Source organism: Chrysemys picta, chromosome 23, assembly GCF_011386835.1.
Source record: "Chrysemys picta bellii isolate R12L10 chromosome 23, ASM1138683v2, whole genome shotgun sequence".
Lineage (NCBI taxonomy): Eukaryota > Metazoa > Chordata > Testudines > Emydidae > Chrysemys > Chrysemys picta.
The window spans coordinates 4,506,736-4,526,007 of NC_088813.1; the positions used below are offsets into that span (position 1 = coordinate 4,506,736).

A 19,272-nucleotide genomic window follows, 5' to 3' on the forward strand; every position below is an offset into this window, starting at 1 on the left:
ACAAGGAAGAGACGCCAGCAATGTGCATCATCGAAGGAATAGAATCATAGAATATCAGGGTTGGAAGGGACCTCAGGAGGTCATCTAGTCCAACCCCCTGCTCAAAGCAGGACCAATCCCCAACTAAATCATCCCAGCCAGAGCTTTGTCAAGCTGGGCCTTAAAAACCTCCAAGGAAGGAGACTCCACCACCTCCCTAGGGAACCCATTCCTATGCTTCACCACCCTCCTAGTGAAATAGTGTTTCCTAATATCCAACCTAGACCTCCCCCACTGCAACTTGAGACCATTACTCCTTGTTCTGTCATCTGCTACCACTGAGAACAGCCGAGCTCCATCCTCTTTGGAACCCCCCTTCAGGTAGTTGAAGGCTGCTATCAAATCCCCCCTCACTCTTCTCTTCTGCAGACTAAACAATCCCAGTTCCCTCAGCCTCTCCTCATAAGTCATGTGCCCCAGCCCCCTAATCATTTTTATTGCCCTCTGCTAGACTCTCTAATTTGTCCACATCCTTTCTGTAGTGGGGCGCCCAAAACTGGACACAGTATTCCAGATGTGGCCTCACTAGTGCCGAATAGAGGGGAATAATCACTTCCCTCTATTTGCTGGCAATGCTCCTACTAATGCAGCCCAATATGCCATTAGCCAGCCTTCTAGGCTACAAGGGCACACTGCTGATTCATATCCAGGTTCTTGTCCACCGTAATCCCCAGTCAACAGATTTACACCAGTCTGAGGGCAGTGTGGGATCAGAAGCCAACCTAATTCCTTACCCCAGCATGAGAACAGGCAAAACTGAGCTTCCTGGGCTTGGAACCTGGGGTTCTAGGGAATCTAGTTCTTTCAAAGCTGATGCTTAACATGTTAAGCCATCCCCTCCAGCTGGCTACAACGAAGTGTTCAGTGAAAGATGCACGTACAGGCTGACAACTTTCACGGTGTTGTTAAGCACACCCAATCCATTCTGTGCTGAATTCCCCCAACCTGATGTGAATGTAATAACCACGGATTAGCAAACCAGACCCTTGGCTTCTAATTCCACTGGCTTCAGAATTAACCCAGGGATCAGTTGGACCCATTGCATTTTTCAAGAGATTCAGGGTGGATTTCTGACAGTTTCGTTAAAATCTGGAACCACATCGAAGAACACGGGGCTGTAAGGCAAGCTGTTTCTGTGAACTGGTGTTAAGCAGATTGGGGGGAGGGTAAAAGATAGGATGCTGCAGTCTATCAGATCCCCCAAACCTGCGTGATGGGGAAATTGGTCAGAGGTGCTTGATAAGCCTGGAAAACAGGTCACCTTTCCTGTCAGGAACAAGCCTCATTCTTGGCAACTTGATCCCTGCAATTTCCCTCTCACGGTTAATGTTTATGGCCCAGTTTTATTGTGCATAATGCAGCACGCACTTTAAGGTAGTTTGCTCTCACATTACTCCACCAGGCACCAATTGCACACAGGGAAAATGGGTGCTCTGCTCACTGTCCGACAGTGCCTTCTCCTGGTGGCTCTGGGGATTAGCTCTGCCAGGCCAATGCCCTTTCCTGTCGGGGTGGCAAAAATGCTGGAGCCGGCCCTAAGCAGCAAAGAGAAAAAAAAGATAAAGCCGCGCTCGACAGCACTTCGGCGGCTGCTCTACCGCACTCCTTCATTCTTCGGCGGCAATTCGGCAGCCGGTCCTTCTCTCTGCAGGATTGAGGGACCCGCCGCCGACCCAGCTGTGCCACCCCTTTCCATGGGCTGCCCCAAGCACCTGCTTCCTGCGCTGGTGCCTGGAGCCGGCCCTGGTTCCTGTAGCTTCACTCGGCCACTCTCAGTCTGTGGCTCTTCTCTAGCTCCAGGAGCTGCTGCTTCCTCTTCATACTCAGCTCTCTGGCCAGGTCGCTCAGCAGTTTCCCCTTCCAGGGGGGCCAGTCAGAGTTTCTCTCCACAAGCAGCATCACTCCGGCAGACTTTGTATCCGCTGCCCTTAGTAATACCACTCTGCCGGGGTTGGCAGGGGAACCCAGGCCCGCCCTCTACTCTGGGGCCCAGTCCATGGCCCTGCAGTGAACAGTTAAGGTTTGCATCTACCCCCAACCTTACTGCTCCCTCCCATGCTGCTTCTCCCCTACCTCAGGCAGAGGGACAGCAGGCTTCCTCCCCGCTGATCTCCACACTGTTGCCAGCCTCCTGGCTTTATAGAAGTCACTCCAGTCCCCTCACAGGTGAGCTTCCTTCTAGTTCGCTCCCTCCACACAGCCTAACGCTCCCCCAGTGGCAGCTTACTTGGCTGATTGGACCCACTTGGCCTAATTCAGTGCTTGCAGAGCTGGTGTGGGGAGTACAGCCCATCACAGGGCCCCACACGCTCAGCAAAGGCAGACGCTGCAGTACGCACACTCTCAAAGGAAGGGGGGTTTGGGTTTTCCTCCCTTTGCTTCCCAAAGCACAAGCTGCATTAACGATGGCATCCCATTGCTAAGGATGTGGTGGATTCTCCATCACTTGCAATCTTTACATCAAGACCAGCCAGCTCTCTCAAAGAGCCACTGGAGCTCAACCAGAGATTCTGGGCTGGATGCAGTAATCACTGGGTATATTCTCTAGCCTGGTTCTGCAGGTCAGACTAGATCATTCTGTTGGTCCCTGCCGGCCTTAAAGTCTATGAGTACATGGGGAAAGAGAACAGCAAATTGCTGGGGCTTTGAGTGCCAGGATGCAGTGCAGAAGAGTGAGCTCCCCAGGGCCACTCATGCTCTGAGCTCGCTGGCTCTCGTGAGAAACACCCTTCGGTTGTGCTGTCCAGACCCCTTCTAACCTTTACAGCCCCAAGCTGGCCCACCTTCCAGTGCTTCTTTATGCACCACCGGACAAAGTTCTGACAGAGGCTCTCCCCCATAAAACCCACCCACCCCAGCAGAGGCTGAGTAAACATACACTCCAGCGCTGGCTTCTTCTGAACAGCAGCACAGGGCAGGCTACAGGCCCTCTGTACTGAGGGTCAGTGCATCTTCAGGGGAGGGGTGTGCCATGGAAGGGTGCCCACAGGTCCTTGGGTGTGGGGACCCTGCCTGGAAGAGATTAGGGATCATTGCAAGAGATCATGTGGGGGGCATAGATCTGTACATGTGGGTTCCTGCAAGCATGCATGTCCATCTGGGGGCATTATGAACACAGCTCTAGGTCGGGTGTTTAGCCCTGCTCAGAACAGAGCACAGAGACCATGCGGTGAATTTATCCTGTGCAGTCAGGGAACTTTTGATTTACAGACTTGAAAAATTTGCCCCAAGGATCAAACCAATACTGCACCTACTTGTCCAACCCCCAGCAGGCAGCCCGAATGAGCACAGCTGGTTAAGCCAGCAGCTTGGTGAAAAGCTGATGAAGGCACTTTTGGAAAGGATGGGTTTAGATCAAAGGCTGTTGGCCAGAACAGTATCTCTGAGCAGCCTGAATCACCCAGGTCACAGGTGCTCTGTAAAGACACTTCCATTCACTTGAGAGAGGAACTGTGGTAAGAGGGAACCACGCTCATCCAAACACCCATGTTTGGGCATCAGAGCCCCCTGCACCCTTGTCGAGAGGCAACCCCCCCGCCATGCTAGGGGACTTCCATGGGTTCACTTGTGCTGTCCAACCCCATTTACTCTAGTCAGGGGACTGATATTTGACAGCTACTTTAAACCATAAAGGAAGGGTGTGGACAAAGCCTGAACTCTCCCTCTAGAATGATTTCTGGGCAAAGCAGTTCTATTTCTGCCCTTTGGCAGGGGACTGGCCTAGATGCAGACTCCCAGTGGAGGGATGATTTCTGATCACCCTGCAAAGAAATGAATTTCTGGAATATCAAAGGCCAGGCTGAGAGAGAGACTGGCTAACCTGCTACTAGCCCCTTTCATTCTGCTACAGAGCCCCAAAAATGCTCCCTGCAGAAACTGTGGCTACGGGGAGAGGGACTGGACTGGTTCCTTTGGCCGCTGAGTACTAAATACTCTGACTCTGTCCCTTTAAAATGTATTTCTAGCATTTGGCTGGTTTTTACTCAAAACAAGAAAATAGGCTTCAGCGGCTGCCAGATAATTCTTTCCAGCGTGATCATTTTTATTGCTCTGAATAAAAAAATAAAGCAGCTCCTCTGAAGATGAAGTGGATTCTTTCCCTGGATTCCATTAAAGCGAAATTCCCCATTTAATACTGTACAATAGAAGTATAAAACAGAGCAATAAATTCCAGGCACAATTCTTATAAAAAGTTGTCTATTTAGTTTTTCTGTATAAAAACAACCAAGAGAAACTGGACAGGAAATATACAAATCACTTACTGCATTTTAACACATTTGACAATAAATTGTAAGTGATTCTGGTAATGGCCAATAACCTCTTCGGCAGCTGAAAGTGGGAACACATGAAGCATCTTAAAAATTCCAACCATTTTAGACTAACGCATTTCCTACCAAAAATTCCCCTCTTCTCTTTGTGGGAGGCGCATCCAGATAAAGCTTCTCTGAAGCCTTGTTGGTTAAGACATAAATTTTGCTCTGCAAATGAAGCTGGCTTGACATTTTCCAGTTCCATTACCACATGTGTCTGAAGGGGCTGGCATCGGTTAGAAGCAATTCAATTCTACTTCTGTAAACCAAAGGTGTCAAGGTCAAATATTAAGCAGTCTTCTCATCTTCACTGGATCTCTCCCATATACAGTCTCTTGTCACTAGATGCAGAGAGTACTGTCAGGAGAGAGGGGGAGAGACCAAATCAAAACGTTAAGAGCCATTGGAGAGTTGAGCAGCAGACGAGTTAACACCCATTTGGATTTAAGTACCCATCTCACTTGTTCTCAATCTTGTGCCTATAAAGTAACTTTTGAACTAAAATGGTTTTCTCCCCAGCCTGCTTTTCAGAATTATTAGTTTACTGATAGCTAATCACATTTTGCATGTTCCTGATACCGACTGACATTTTTCTATCCCAAGTTACAATTGCAGGCATACCTCATATTAAGTTAGACACTATGTTTACACGGTTATTGCTGTTCTCCTTAAAAAAATACCGATCAAATGTCAAAGATGTTATTTTCTTTGCAAAAATAGTGTTCAGATCTCAGACATGTAAGTACTCTAATTCTGGTCGCTAGCCACTAGAGGGAGTAATCTCTTTATCAAAAGTCTCTATGGGCCATTATTCTTGTTTTCCACAATAGTTATGAAACAAACAATTCAGCTGTCATCCCAACATAATAAAGCACTGAACCATCTTTAATTCAGACATAGTTGTTCAGAGGCTTCATGACAGATCTCAAATGCAGTGACCGTCTCTCTAGACCTGCTGTCCCCGTTGCCCAGAGCAGGCTCCCATGCAAGTCAATTGGAGATTTTCTTGTCTAAGGATTACTGGTTCAGGCCCATAATCTCAGCACTCTTTGGAAGTCTGTGTGCCTCCGCATGCAGAGGTGTGAGGGTCTTGGAGGAAGGGAGTGGTTTACAAGATTAACTCCCTTTGATGTTAACAGGAGTCACTCTCATAAACCCTTGCCCACGGAGGGGACAGATCGCTTGTTTATTTTTCCAGATGAATGATTGAGTCACAAAGCAGTACTTAGCTGGATGCAATCGCAAACAACAAACCCCCTCTGTGGAGAGAAAGATTGCTCTGCGCTTTTAGCACCTTCTCTGACCTGCAGACAGAACAATGAATAACCGAGGAACAAACCCATAATTCATGGCACTGAATTCCCACACCCAACCTTCTGTGGAGATTTTCATTCCTGGGAAAAATGCATTTACAGGGGTGACACGTGTTGATTTCCTGGGCAATGCAATGGGCGACCCACCCATGATAACTATGAGTCTTTGTTTCCATGGAAACAATGCAACCCTGAGGACCGGTCTGTACTACAAAGACGACTGTACTAAGAAACAGGTGTTAGGAATGGGCTCAGCTAACGCAGTGCTGGCACAAGCACAGAGAGGGCATAGTGTGATTATGACGGTTTTCAAAACCATCTAGCAGATGGAGTTAGATCTCCCCTCCACCCCACCCAATCTGGGTACCAGAGTCTGTCAGTACCTCCTGGAACAGGTAAAAGGTCACCTCACATGCACTTGAATTTGCATGTGTGTTAATTTCCAGAGCTTCCCCTTTATGTTTGAGAATGCTGTGAGGGGAGCTCAGCCCAGGTGAGGTGAAGAAACGTACAGAAGGTTTTATTATGCTGCTTGCTGGTGACAGCATTGCTGCTTGCAGAAACCCTACAGCACAGTGCCCCTCTCTTGGGCTCTGAGGGAGTCCTACACTTAGCATACAGGCTTAGAAATATTTCAGCAGCACTCGGGCTCATTTCCCCAGAAGACTAGAGCTTCATGACAAATCAATAAGACTTACTAATTGGTTCCTCTGGATGGAAAGCCACCTCGTTTACTGAGCCAGCATGGCCTGGCAGCTTGTAGAGAATTCTCCTGGAGGTTGTATCCCACACATAAACAAACCTGCAAGACACAGTCGGTATGAGGGCGAAAGCTGCCTGATGGCAGGACTTCAGAAAGGAAAGAAACTTCCAGCCCCCAATTTGTCTAGGTTTCTTGGTAACTTACATTTCCCCAGCTACACTTTAATAGTTACAATTGTCTTCCAACTTTAACATGCCAAGAGACTACTTCGGAGATGAAAATCTGTCATTACCAGGCACAGACAAAAGAAAGGGTTAGACAGCGAGCAGCAGCCTGGGCAGGGGTGAGAGCCCTTCTAGGGCATTTCAGACAGGAGGCAAATGGCTGGAATTACATGCCACAGAGCCCCTGTGCACCCATCCATAATAATTTCAGATGAAGTGGCATATGGGACGGGAGGGGTGTCAGTGGGGATTTTATCTGAGCGCCAATGTCCCAGCATGCTAGTACAGGGCACTGAGAACCCGATGTGCAGGCTCTGGATGAGACCAGGTCTGAGCTCCTGACTTTTGGCGGTTACGTAACTCTTCGGAAGAGCAGAGATGCTCACCCCAGTGTCCTGGGGAAGTCCCCGGTTACCATTCCGCCTGCCTACAAATTCAGCCTGAAATTTCAGCTGGATCGCAGCATTTTCCACGGTTTGTGACAAACTATTGTGTAGCACAGCTGTTTGCTGCTAGACAGCTGCCGCCCAGCAGCACCCCGCAGCAGTCACCATCAGCGAGCGTGTCAGTGCACTTTGGGACGAGCGCTGCTATAGAAAGACAGGTTGTTCCACCAAGGAATGGCTGATTATTTCCCACTAAAACCAACTCTTGATACAGTTTAATTCCTCCCAGTTAATAACGTTTATAGACGGATTTCTATCTCCTAAACGGTTACAAAGTCAGGATTCACTTCCCAGTGGCAGTTTCTGAGGGGGTTGATCAGATTTTGTGAAGCCCTTTTGTTAATCTCTTCCTAGTCTCCATCCCCCATCCCTGTTTGCATCATTTCTGGGTCTTGTCCGGCTGTGCCACCTTGGCTGAAGGACACTGTGAAGGAGACACTAGAATATTTCCATGTGATGGGTCAGAAATTAACTGCTGGCAGTATGAGTAGTTCAGCTTTTAAGCAGATTATGTTTACAAAGAGAACTTCTTTTGAGGAAAAAAGCCCACTGCAAATCATGCTACAGCCAAAAATGCAAACTGGCCAATGCCTGAAATGTATAATTGTAAATATGGTTCATTTATGTGTCATTTGCTGCCAGTCTGGCTGAGCGAGTAGCTGTTCAGCTAATGCCCAAGTTTCACTGGAAGACGTGACCCTAGCTAGAGTGAGATTTTTAGGGGTTATTGTCAATCAGAATGAGAAAGGGCTCTAAGCAAAGTATTATAAACGAGGCAAAACCACAATGTGTCCCACCTGAATAACTTCCTTTCAGATACACCAGAACTGCTTTATCACGTGAAACGCCACTCATTACAGGGTTCACATCTTAGAGAATTCACTGAAGTGGGCTCAGGAAAGCAGCCAGTTATGGACTAAATTTAGACTGCTCTCTCTTCTGCTTTGGCACGGAAATGCTAAGAGCTCTTCGTGGACATCACCAGCCTCTCAAACCAATTCTGCTAGCTGGGGGAAAAGTTCTGATGCGGCAGTAATTGGCTAGGCTGAATGAGAAGGCTGGCTCAACTGCTCTGCATCATTACATCTATCAAAAGGGACATTGCAAAGAATGAGGGCACAAAGGACAACCAGACAAGTAAAACTGCATAAAGGCAACCTACAGTGTTGTACTACTCAAACAGGTCTCTCTGCAAAAGGCCCCAGGGACCCCATATTTATCTCTCTCCAAATCAGAGGTGCTCTGTTTAAAAGTCTCTTCTGCCCGCCCTGCAAACTCAGCCTGAGATCTGAGGGCCAAGCCGCCACCAGCCCACCGTTTCTGGCTTATGTATTACCAGTAATCAAGAGTCAACAAATCCTTACAGCTGTTCGATCTCACTGCCGTCTATATGGTTTCACAGGAGTGACAGGGGGCAGAATTGGGCCTTGTAATTAGAAATGTAAACAACTCTTAGCTGGCAGAATCCAGCTCCCTCTCCCAGATGTGGGTTGCTCCACAGGGTTAACTTATTTTTGGTCAATTAAGTAGGTAAGTCCTACTCTGGATATGCACATAGAGCAGATCTGCTGAGCAAGCCATAGTCACTTTCCAGACTGGAACCACACTTTACCTGCTTCATTAAAGCTCTTTAAAGAGAAAAAATATGCTCTCCACAAGCATGGGTAAGTTCTGAACCCTTATCTAATGCAGCATCCATTTAAACTAGAGTATAGCTATTTCAACTGAGCAGGTGAGAGCGGTGACAAATCTTTGCTCCAATATTCTCCCTGTTATCTATTTTCATTAATGCTGTGGAAGAGGCAAGGCACTTTTAATTGCTTCTTTTAGCCACAACCAACTCTTGAAGGCTCAGCAAATAGTCCTTTTACAGGCATAAGGCTCTCCAGCTAAATTTAGTCATCTTGAGGGTCCATGTAATGTAGCAGGAAGCCTCATTACTTGGCAGCCAACTTTTACACCTCAAAGAGGCAGAATCATTATTTTCACTTTTTTTTTTTTTTTTTTAAGTCCTGGTAGGAAACCAAACATTTTGCAGATGTGCAGACAGAAATATTAGTGGAACAGGATTCTGACAAGTCCAGAATACAGTGTCCACCTCGTGGCAGGACAGATAGGACCACATGCACTTGATTATACATTACACACAAAGCTAATTTCAGTTTGTGGGACTTCACCCTGCACCCATGGAACTAATCTAACAGCCTGTAGTTTTAACCGAGTCACCATGCTGCGCTGTCCAATCAAGGACCAGCCGTAGCTCTAGCTGTGTTAATAAATAGCAGCTGTTTTACTGTCTAAGCAATAACAGCATTAGCATTTCATGGAGCAGCACTTGGAGGAAGCATCACACAAAGATTACTCAGTCTCTCAGCTGTTCTGTAATTTGATCACGAAAGGACCATGTTTGTCTGGCATTGTAAGTCCTTTGCAAACCCCATTCGGTTAGTGCTGAAGGTTTTGTTATCCTCCAAGTATAACTGCACGTCATGTAATAAATACAGGATGGATACTATTTTAACAACTACGTTCCCATTGTTACATTACAGTGCAGTATATTGTGCTAGGACTGCAGCTTCATTCTCAGCTCTGCCCTTGGGCTCATCGCTGGTATGTGCCATCTGGAAAACGAGTCTAACCGAATTTACCTCACAGGATTATGAGGAGGCACAGCTAGTGATTGTCAAGTGCTTTGGGATGGAAGGTGCCAGAGAGAAGCACAATGATTCAGTTTTACCTATCTGCTGATCCGCCGGCTATTTTACTCCCATCTGGTGACCAGGAGCATCTCAGAAGGTTCTGCAAATCAAACAGAAATGGAACTGTGCGCATTTATATGAGAAGTTTTTGGTTCCCCCCTTTGTTTGAAATAACGTCACCATGGGATTTTAAATATCACAAAGCACACTTTAATGATCTGCTTTTGGAAGAGAAGCCTGGAGTTAAGAGATTGTATTTTATGGCTGGAAACATCCAGAGCCTTGTTATTTTACACAAAGTAGAGACTAAATGTAGAAAATATTTAATTTACAGCTAATTATAGCTGAATTGAGCAAAGAAAGCCAGTTACTGCAGCTTTAATTGGAATCCCCCTTTACACATTAATCTTGCCCCTAGTCCTCATTAAATCTTTTCTAGTTTATATTTTGGAGTTTATTAATTTGTCTGTAAATTGTTTTTTAGACAGCTGCAGTGTTTCATTAACGAGCACTGTTTCGATTAGGAGCACACTCACCTTCTCAAAATTATGCACATTCCCCTGGAATATCTTCACACATCTCTCTTTAGGGGCAAACGGTCGCACATCCCAGATTCGAACTGTAATGGAGCACACAAGAACATAAGAACGGCTAGACTGGGTCAGACCAAAGGTCCATCTAGCCCAGTATCCGGTCTTCCCACAGTGGACAATGCCAGGTCCTTCAGAGGGAATGAACAGAACAGGCAATCATCAAGTGATTCATCCCGTCGCCCATTCCCAGCTTCTAGCAACAGAGGCTAGGGACACTTCAGAACATGGTTTTGCATCCCTGCCCATCATGATGGGCCTATCCTCCATCAACTTATCTAGTTCTTTTTTGAACCCTGTTATAGTCTTGGACTTCACAACATCCTCTGGTAAAGAGTTCCACAGGTTGACCGTGCGTTGTGTGAAAAATACTTCCTTTTGTTTGTTTTAAACCTGCTGCCTATTCATTTTATTTGGTGGCCCTAGTTCTTGTGTTATGAGAAAGAGTAAATAACATTTCTTTATTCACTTTCTCCACACCAGTCATGATTTTCTAGACCTCTATCATATCCCCCCTTAGTCGTCTCTTTTCCAAGCTGAACTGTCCCAGTCTTTTTAATTTCTCCTCAGATGGAAGGTGTTCCATATCCCTAATAATCTTTGTTTCCTTTTTTCTGTATCTTTTCCAATTTCAATATATTTTTCTTGAGATGGGACGACCAAATCCACAAGCAATATTCAAGATGTGGGTGTACCACAGATTTATATAGAGGCAATATGATATTTACTATCTTATTATCTATCCCTTTCCTAAGGATTCCCAACATTCTGTTCGCTTTTTTGACGGCCGCTGCACATTAAGTGGATGTTTTCAGAGACACAATGACTCCAAGATCTCTTTCTTGAGTGGTAACAGCTAATTTAGACCCCATCATTTTGTGTGTATAGTTGGGGTTATGTTTTCCAATGTGCATTACTTTGCATTTATCAACATTGAATTTCATCTGCCATTTTGTTGCCCAGCCACCCAGTTTTGTGAGATCCCTTTGTAACTCTTCGCAGTCTGCTTTGGACATCTGTCAGCAACTAGCTAAAGATCATTAGCTATTGTACCATACAAAGTGACGATGTGAGCTGTCATCTCCACAAATGAGTGTTAAGTTATTTAAAACAAAAAAGGATTAAAAGTATTTCTGGTAGTATATTTAAGCTATTACAAGTATGTTCAAACCATCTTAGCTCCTTGGCTAAACCCATAAGAAACAGGAAATTCAGAACAAAGGGCTGAAATTCCATCCTTCCTTCAGTACCTTGTGCCAAGACATTACCAGGTTCTCTAAACCGGAGGCTATTTTAGATCAGTAAACCCCGAAACACTCATTCCAATTCATTGTGCTTGGGGTGTCAGCTGAACTATCTGGCTCTTGCAATGCTGAATATTATGGAATCAGAGATAGCAGGATAGATTTGGGTCAGCTAACTTAGGTCCTGACAAGGTGGGGTTGTTCCTCCCTGAATATCCACAGTGCTTTCCACTCCTAAGTAATTTGTGTTGTAGTCTCCCTCGCTTCACTTTGAAAAGATGACGAGCCCTCCCTCTGCAGTCACCCTTTTCATGAAAAAGCATCATTGTAAGCAGAAAGTCACTATAACTGGAATTATCCCTTACACACACACACTATCGTCAGTCTATCAGACAAGTTCAGCCTAGATCTTCCTTTGATCCTTTGGCACCCAATTACACTGAGTTATTCCTCTCACAATGCTATGCAATCCCACTCCTTAACCAGCTGTAGCTCTCAGAGGTGTGAGCGCTACCCACATGGCTGCACTCAGATTCCTACAATGGCAAGCTGTGGCAATTACCTGTGTTGTCCATTGCGTTGGAAAGCAAGTAAGAGCCTTCTGAACTCAAACTGAGGCCGGTCACCGAGTCGGCATGCCCTCTCATTGTGTACGTTAGTTTGTTCTGGCGAAGGTCCCATACCTTTAAGAAAAGCACACGGTATTGTCATTTGGTTCTCCATGTAAGGAAGCTGCAATGCAATTGGTAAGAGTGGAAGAAGCTGGCCTGACCGCTCTGGAAGCTGAACCCACAGAACTGGTACATCACAGGCAGCAACAGCGCAAAGTTCTGCTCACCATTTGTCTCAAGCCTGACCTAGAGAGACAGCTGCAAAGGCCCCCTTGTTGGTACTCTCACCAGAGTCTAATTAGTGCAAATTGTGATGCACACGCCTACCCCAAGAGAACTGACTGGGACCTCAGTCCTCAACTCTTTTCACACAGGCACCTGAACAGAAGAGTCATGAGCTGGGAACAACTCTCACTCACTGCTGGGCTGGATTGGAACTGGTGAATTAGAAGAATTAAGCCTGCACATCTGTCCCAGGCATGGGATGTATGGCTTCATATACTTCCTGCCCAAGGTACCCCTGCTTTAGGCAGTAAGGAGCTAGATGCTGGCAGCAAAGTGACAGACAATCAATGGTCAGTGATAACCCTACCAACACTTTGGAGCTACAAACTGTCTGACAGAGAGAGGGCATGGCGGCCAGGACCCAGAGGCTGTGCTCTGTTCTCCTTGAAAAAAAGAGATCGTGGAACCCTTAAGCTTCAAATGGTCAGCCAGAAATGACGTTGCTCTAGTGCTTCATCTGCGTGACAGCCCCTTCACCAGGTCAGCACTCCCCATGCCTAGCACTGACTTGCCCAGGCCCTAGATAAGATGGAGACACCACCACCAGCTGTGCTATATAGTCATGTAAGAACTGTTCTGCAGACCACATAACTCAAAAATAGCTGATCACGGTTTCATTTAAACTAAATGTGAGCTTAGCAGACATCTTAGTACCAGCCTGTCCCTATCTTACCTAACAGAATCACGTCCTAGTAGGAAACTGGAGCCGGGTTTGCAGAGGCTAAGTTTATCATAGAAGCCGCTCAACACCGCCAAATCAGTCTGGCTCTTTAGGAAAAACGTGGAAGTCTGACACTTAATACAAGATGAATATAAACAAGACTAGCCCACTACCATATCATGCCCATTACCCACATCATCATCTGGGCTAACATAAAAGGTTTGGGGAGTCTGTTTGGGATAGTTACAATAGGAAAGTGCAAGTAAACAGTCAACATACCTTGATATCGTTGTCTATGCCTCCGGATAGAATCTGATCACTGGTGTCATTGAAGGTCACTGCTAATACCTGGTAAGTGTTCTGAAATGTCTGGACAGCAGCTTTTTTACGAATATCCCACAGCTGAAGGGACACAGAAAGCAAACGTTTTTAAAGTTATACGCACACCACACATTTCACAGTACAGCTAAGGAGTCAGATCGGTACCCCCCACATTGTCAAAGTGCTCAAGGGCTGAATTTGGGGGAAGAACACGTGGAGGATCTCTACAGGACAGATGAAACCTGTTGTCCTGACACAAATATGTATGTTTTCAAGTGGCGGGGAGAGACAGGGAAAAATCAGACTGCATTTTTTCCAAACCTTAAAACTAAGTTCACTACAAAGCACCACATAAAGCACATGAAAGCTGAGGGGGGACACGACAATAGTCTTCAAATATGTAACAGGTTGTCACAAAGAGGATGGTGATCAAATTGTTCTCCATGTCCACCAAGAGCAGGACAAGAAGCAATCAGTTTAGATTGCAGCAAGAGAGATTTAGGTTAGTTATTAGGAAAAACTGGAACACATTACCTAGGGAGGTTCTGGAATCCCCATCACTGGAGGTTTTTAAGAACAGCTGAGACAAATACCTGTCAGGGATGGTCCACTTAACTCGGCCTCAGTGTGGGGCTGGAGGGATGGACTAGATGACCAATTGACGGCCCATCCAGCCCTATATTTCTATGATGCTGTATAAATGTAACTCCATTCCCCAAAGAGGATCTAATAATGTAGGTTAGACTGCTTTAATATGGACACTTCTGTGGTGCCTTAGTAATGCCTGCCCAAATGGTGGTGATGGGGTTTGGGGCAGGGGGAAGGAGAACAGTATTTATCTTTTATGTTTAGTTGTTAGCTGGTGAATTTACAAGAGCATAATTAAGGACAGAACTGAACACACTCAGCAGCTCTGATCCAGGAAAAATCTAGTTTAAAAACCCCTGTCTTGATTCACAAAAGGAGCCAGCCATTTTCCAGGCTTAGTCTCATGTTCTTTTCTAGGATTTTGATTTTAGTTTTAACAATCTAGTCCTGTTTATCCAAAACATTTCAGGGCCAGCATATGAGGATAACTGAGGAAGTTAATGGGTAAGTGACTCAGGCTGGTATTTGGTTCAGAGGCAATTCTGGATGAAGTGGTCTCAGATGAACAAAATTTTACTCAAGTGGTTTATTTAATTAGTTATTTTTGCAAAGGTCACCAAAGCTGAATGTCCTTTATTCAGATGGGTCATCTAGCGTACATAGATTCTCTATCACTGCAAAAGTCAGCCCATACAGAAGTACTGACCTTTACTGTTCCATCATCGCTGCCTGTACAAACGAGCTGGGGTCCCCGCCTCGCTGGATAACAGGAGTTAACAAATGATGTGTGCCCCTTCAGCCTTTTCACTCTTTCTCCAGTCTCACTATCCCACACAGCTACCGTTTTATCTGTGGATGCTGAGAAGAGCATGCTGGTTGGGGGGGAAAAAGACGACACAGCTATGGAATCTTGAAGGGTGATAAAATATCTGCCCCAACCCCTTTTGTTACTCTACAAACACAGCCAAGACTAGGGGTTAGAAAATTAAGCAGACACTAGCTAGAAGACTAAGCCCAATACTCAGAGGCTGATATCAAAAGATGGCTCGAGATTTTGTAGCAGGACCAAGGGGTGGCATGATGGTGAAAAGCCCATTTTGAATATATCTTGCAATTCAATTACTGGAGGGGTGTCTGCTGGCTTCCTGCCAGATTTCATCTCCTTGACATTGCTTGGGATAATGGTGAAGGGGGAGGGACATCTTTTGTAAAAACCTCAGATAGTGTTGGATAATTTGGGAAGCTGTCCCTACCAGTCAACTTCTCCTTCCCCATCTTTCTTTCCTCATCCCGAATCTCTCCTCCATTCTCTCTTTCACACTGAAAGTCCCCCATCCACTTTCTCACAGATTTGCTTGCTAGGGATGGGACAGAATGCCTAGGCTTTAGATCTTCTGCTCCCCATCCATGGGCCTTGGAACTTGTCACGTTGACTTTACTCTTTGCTCCTGCTCTCTAGAACCGACGTAATATGTTGAGATATTTCGGGGAGGGGCAACCATTGCTTCTCCTCTTGGCTGGTGGCTCTGAAGAGGAGCTGGAGAGCAGCTTACATTCACCACAGCAAGTATCCCCCTTGCCAACTACAAGTATCTTTTACCCAAGATCTTTTACTATCTCTACCCAAGACCTAAACAACATGACCTTCATTTAGCAGCTTCTTTCATGCAAACTATTTCCCAAAACATTTTGCAGAGTTCATTCAGAAACAGCAGCAAGGCAGGCTAATGCTAGGTCAAGTCAGTTTCATCTGATATTTACCTGCCATCAGTGTTATAGTGCAACTCCATAACTGCTCCACTGTGTCCCTTCAGGGTGGCAAAATTATCACAATCCCCATACACGTGCCACAGCACTGTAAAAAATAAACCAAACAAACCCAAAACTATGTTTTAATACCAATTTGTCCAAGTAACTATAGTGACACTTCCTGAGCTCTCTAAAATAAAGCACCTATAGGATTCAGCACCATCTCCAAACCCAAGTATTTACTCTGTGGAATAGGAAGCCTTTAAATGGTCAATGCAAGTTCCATGTGAGAGAGATGGCTGAAATTTGAAATATACCTTAAATATTGGTTTGTGTGTGTTCTTAAACCAAGCTGGATAAGGGAAGCACATTTTAGTAAATACCTCCACTGCCTCTCCAAGTCTTAATATTTTTCTATTTTGGACATTCGTATGTTTATGAATGGTATGGTAAAATTTGCTTTTTTGGCCACCTGTCAGTGGCAGTTAAGAACATGGAAATTGTGATAATGACCCAGGATAGTATCAGATTCTTCAGAGGAAGGTGGAAGAAACTCTGTAATGGACAATTAAGGAACAGTCTGCCCATAGTGGATTCGAGAAAATTTTCCCCATCAATGAGTGGTTGCCTCATGCCCAGAAGCAGGAAGGTTTATTTCCCTTATAAATATGTATTCTATCGAACGTAAACGTGGATGACTTCCATATAAATATAAAATCTTTTCTAGAATCCTACTAGGCTCAATGGCATGTTGTTGCAGTGAGTTCCACAGGTTAATTATCCATTGTGTAGAAAACTATTTCCTTTCATCACTTTTGAGTGTCATGTTGGCTCCTGTATTATAAGTGTAAATAGAAGCCTCTGTTTCAACTTTCCTATACCCTTCATTCTGTATCCTTCTTAATTTAGAGAGGTGACAAATATATGGGGATGTGAAAGGAGCCCCAGATCAATCTTTCCTTATGTAGAAGGATTTCTCTTTATATGCCTGTTTGTATGAATATGGATTTAATTGCATATTAAAAACAACAGTAAAAAAACCAAACAAACCTAACAGTACCATGCTGCTACTCACAAGAGTTAGCGTAAGGCATAATCCTATAACAGGGATCGGCAACCTTTGGCACGCGGCCCATCAGGGTAAGCCCCTGGCAGGCCGGGCCAGTTTGTTTACCTGCCGCATCTGCAGTTCAGCCGATCGCAGCTCCCACTGGCCGCAGTTCGCCGTCCCAGGCCAATGGGGGCTGCAGGAAGCGGCGCGGGCCGGGGGATGTGCTGGCCGCCCTTCCGGCCAAAGGTTGCTGATCCCTGTCCTATAAAGTCACAGCCTTACATGGGAAAGTTGCACTGGTATAACCCTACGTGTGAATTTAAACCAGGAGTTTTCAAACTGGGGGTCCCTAGCTGTCAGCCTCCACTCCCAAACCACACTTCACCTCCAGCATTTAGAATAGTGTTAAATATAAAAAAAAAGGTTTTAATTTATAAGGGGGAGGAGGGTTGCACTCAGAGGCTTGCTGTGTGAAAGAGGTCCCCAATACAAGAGTTTGAGAACCGCTGATTTAAACTGACATAGTTAAACTGATGCAAATTCCTCAGTAAAAACTCTTCAGTATAAGAATGGCTTCTGGTTTAGTTTAACTCGACTAAGAACAAGATTAAGTTAAATTGAAATGAACCACTTTTAAAGCAAAATAAGAGCATCTACACTGGCTTTGCACCAGTCTAAGTATATCAATTTAAAAAACAGATTTAAATTTAACTTGTGTAATTTTCCAGTGTAGACAAGTTCTAAATCAGGGGTTCTCAGACTTTTGTACTGGTGACCCCTTTCACATAGCAAGCTGCTGAGTGTGACCCACCTTATACATTAAAACACTTTTTAATATATTTAACACCATTATAAATGCTGGAGGTAAAGCGGGATTTGGGGAGGAGGCCGACAGCTCATGACCCCCCATGTAATAACCTTGTGACCCCTGGAGGGGTCCTGACCCCCAGTTTGAAAACCCCTGTTCTAAATCAAATAAATGTGCCAGTCCTCCTGACTGAAAGTTGCTCAGTGTGGGCTCTGAGAGACTGCCAAAGAGACTGAGTTCAATAATAATTCTGTTGTTAATGTTGCCAAGTTCCACTTCAGAAAATGAGAGCAAGAACAATCCCTCCAATACTGACTGATGTGGTGGGGTACCAGGTGAGAGACAGGCTCTCTCATGAGTTGGTCCCAGATGATTTTAGGTCAGCAACACTTTGAAATAGTCTTAGAAGTACATAAAAGGTCAATGCCAAGCTATCAGCATTCTGTGCTCACAACAGCTCACTCCATAGGCATTTGAATGCATAGAAAGCAGTTTACAGCAACACTGGATTTTGTCAGAAAATCAGCTCATATCACAAACTACCAATCATTACAAACTCACAGATGAGTCTGTCAAATCCGGCAGATGCTAAAGTGGCTCCATTAGGATGAAATTTGCAACAGTAAACTTCTCCTTCGTGTCCCGAGAGCAGCATTATGGGTGCCTGGAGGGAGGAACATCGTGGAGGGCCCTAAAACACAAAGGAGATGCAGAGAGAGATAATGAAACCCATGAACCAGAATGTTTGCGGTGTGGGGAAGTAGGACAGAAAAAAAATCATAACTCCCTTACCGGTTTTACTAAGCTAACATTTCCACTTCTCTGTCCCCATTTCCCAAAGAATCTCAAAGCACATATCAAACCTCACAACTCCGCTATGGGGCGGTAAGTACTGTTCCCATTTTACAGATGTGGAAACTGAGGCACAGTGCGGTGAAATAACTTGTCTAAAGTCACATCGCAAGTTGGTGTCAGTATAGCTATTACAACCGTAGGAACGACACGATGAAGCTAAACCAGATTATAACAGGAGTCCAGAGACGGGTGCTGGGTAACTGCTCCCCTGCCCCCAGGGCTCTCTTGTGAGGGGTTCAAGTCTGCCCCCCCTTGCTCAGGGTGCAGGGGAAGGCACAGAGGGAGACAGGGAAGGAGCTGGGGACGCTGCGGGGCACTGACACGGCGTCGGGCTCCTGGAGCGGCCCGTCCCGGCAGTGGGAACCCGGGGCCAGGCTTGGCACTGAGTGACCCCCTCCCCCGCGAGGGGAGAGCACGTGCTGTTGGCGGGGGACACAGGGAGGGCCCGTGAGGAAGCGGGGGGCGGCGGCGGGGGCAGGGACCCTGGGGCCGGGACTCACCGCCTGCAGCAGGGCCCCCGGAGGCGGCGGCCCCCCGCCCGGGCCGGGCCCCAGCAGCAGCTCGTGCCGGGGCCGCTTGGCCGCCGCCGCCGCCGCCGCCACCAGCGCCAGCTCCGGGCCCGGCCCCTTGCGCTTCTGCTGCTCGATCATCGCCGCAGCTACTCGGCCTCGAGGCTCCGAGCCGAGCTAGGCCTCAGAGGTTTGACACCGGAGCAGCCAAGCTCCGCCCCCGTCCTCCACCCATTGGACGGAACTGCCCAGTTTCCCCGCTCTGA

General features: G+C 46.1%; 1 protein-coding gene across 2 annotated transcripts; it reads right to left on the minus strand.

Annotated features, from left to right (window-relative positions):
* Nucleotides 1–4,219: 4,219 nt before the first annotated feature.
* On the minus strand, nt 4,220–19,246 carry SNRNP40 (small nuclear ribonucleoprotein U5 subunit 40). Of its 2 annotated transcripts, XM_005286216.5 has the most exons (10): nt 18,998–19,244; nt 18,204–18,333; nt 15,796–15,889; nt 14,741–14,906; nt 13,405–13,527; nt 12,131–12,251; nt 10,271–10,353; nt 9,773–9,834; nt 6,361–6,464; nt 4,220–4,706 (listed from the first exon to the last, which is right to left on the minus strand). In XM_005286216.5, exons 1-10 carry the CDS (start codon nt 19,145–19,147, stop codon nt 4,657–4,659), a joined length of 1,083 nt encoding a protein of 360 aa, XP_005286273.2. In that variant the 5' UTR covers nt 19,148–19,244; the 3' UTR covers nt 4,220–4,656. The 2 variants fall into 2 exon arrangements, with proteins under 2 accessions (XP_005286273.2, XP_065433034.1); XM_065576962.1 differs by lacking the exons at nt 4,220–4,706; nt 6,361–6,464 and adding an exon at nt 6,487–6,647 and having other exon boundaries at nt 18,998–19,246.
* Between the last annotated feature and the right edge of the window lie 26 nt (nt 19,247–19,272).

Excerpts from the sequence above, each read along its gene's own strand:
- SNRNP40 (XM_005286216.5), bottom strand. The coding sequence starts at position 19,147 with ATGATCGAGCAGCAGAAGCGCAAGGGGCCGGGCCCGGAGCTGGCGCTG. Across the intron at positions 18,334-18,997 it reads CGGGGGCCCTGCTGCAGGCG|GGCCCTCCACGATGTTCCTC; the intron begins GTGAGTCCCGGC and ends TTTGTGTTTTAG. Across the intron at positions 13,528-14,740 it reads GCGATGATGGAACAGTAAAG|CTGTGGGATATTCGTAAAAA; the intron begins GTCAGTACTTCT and ends GTGTCCCTTCAG.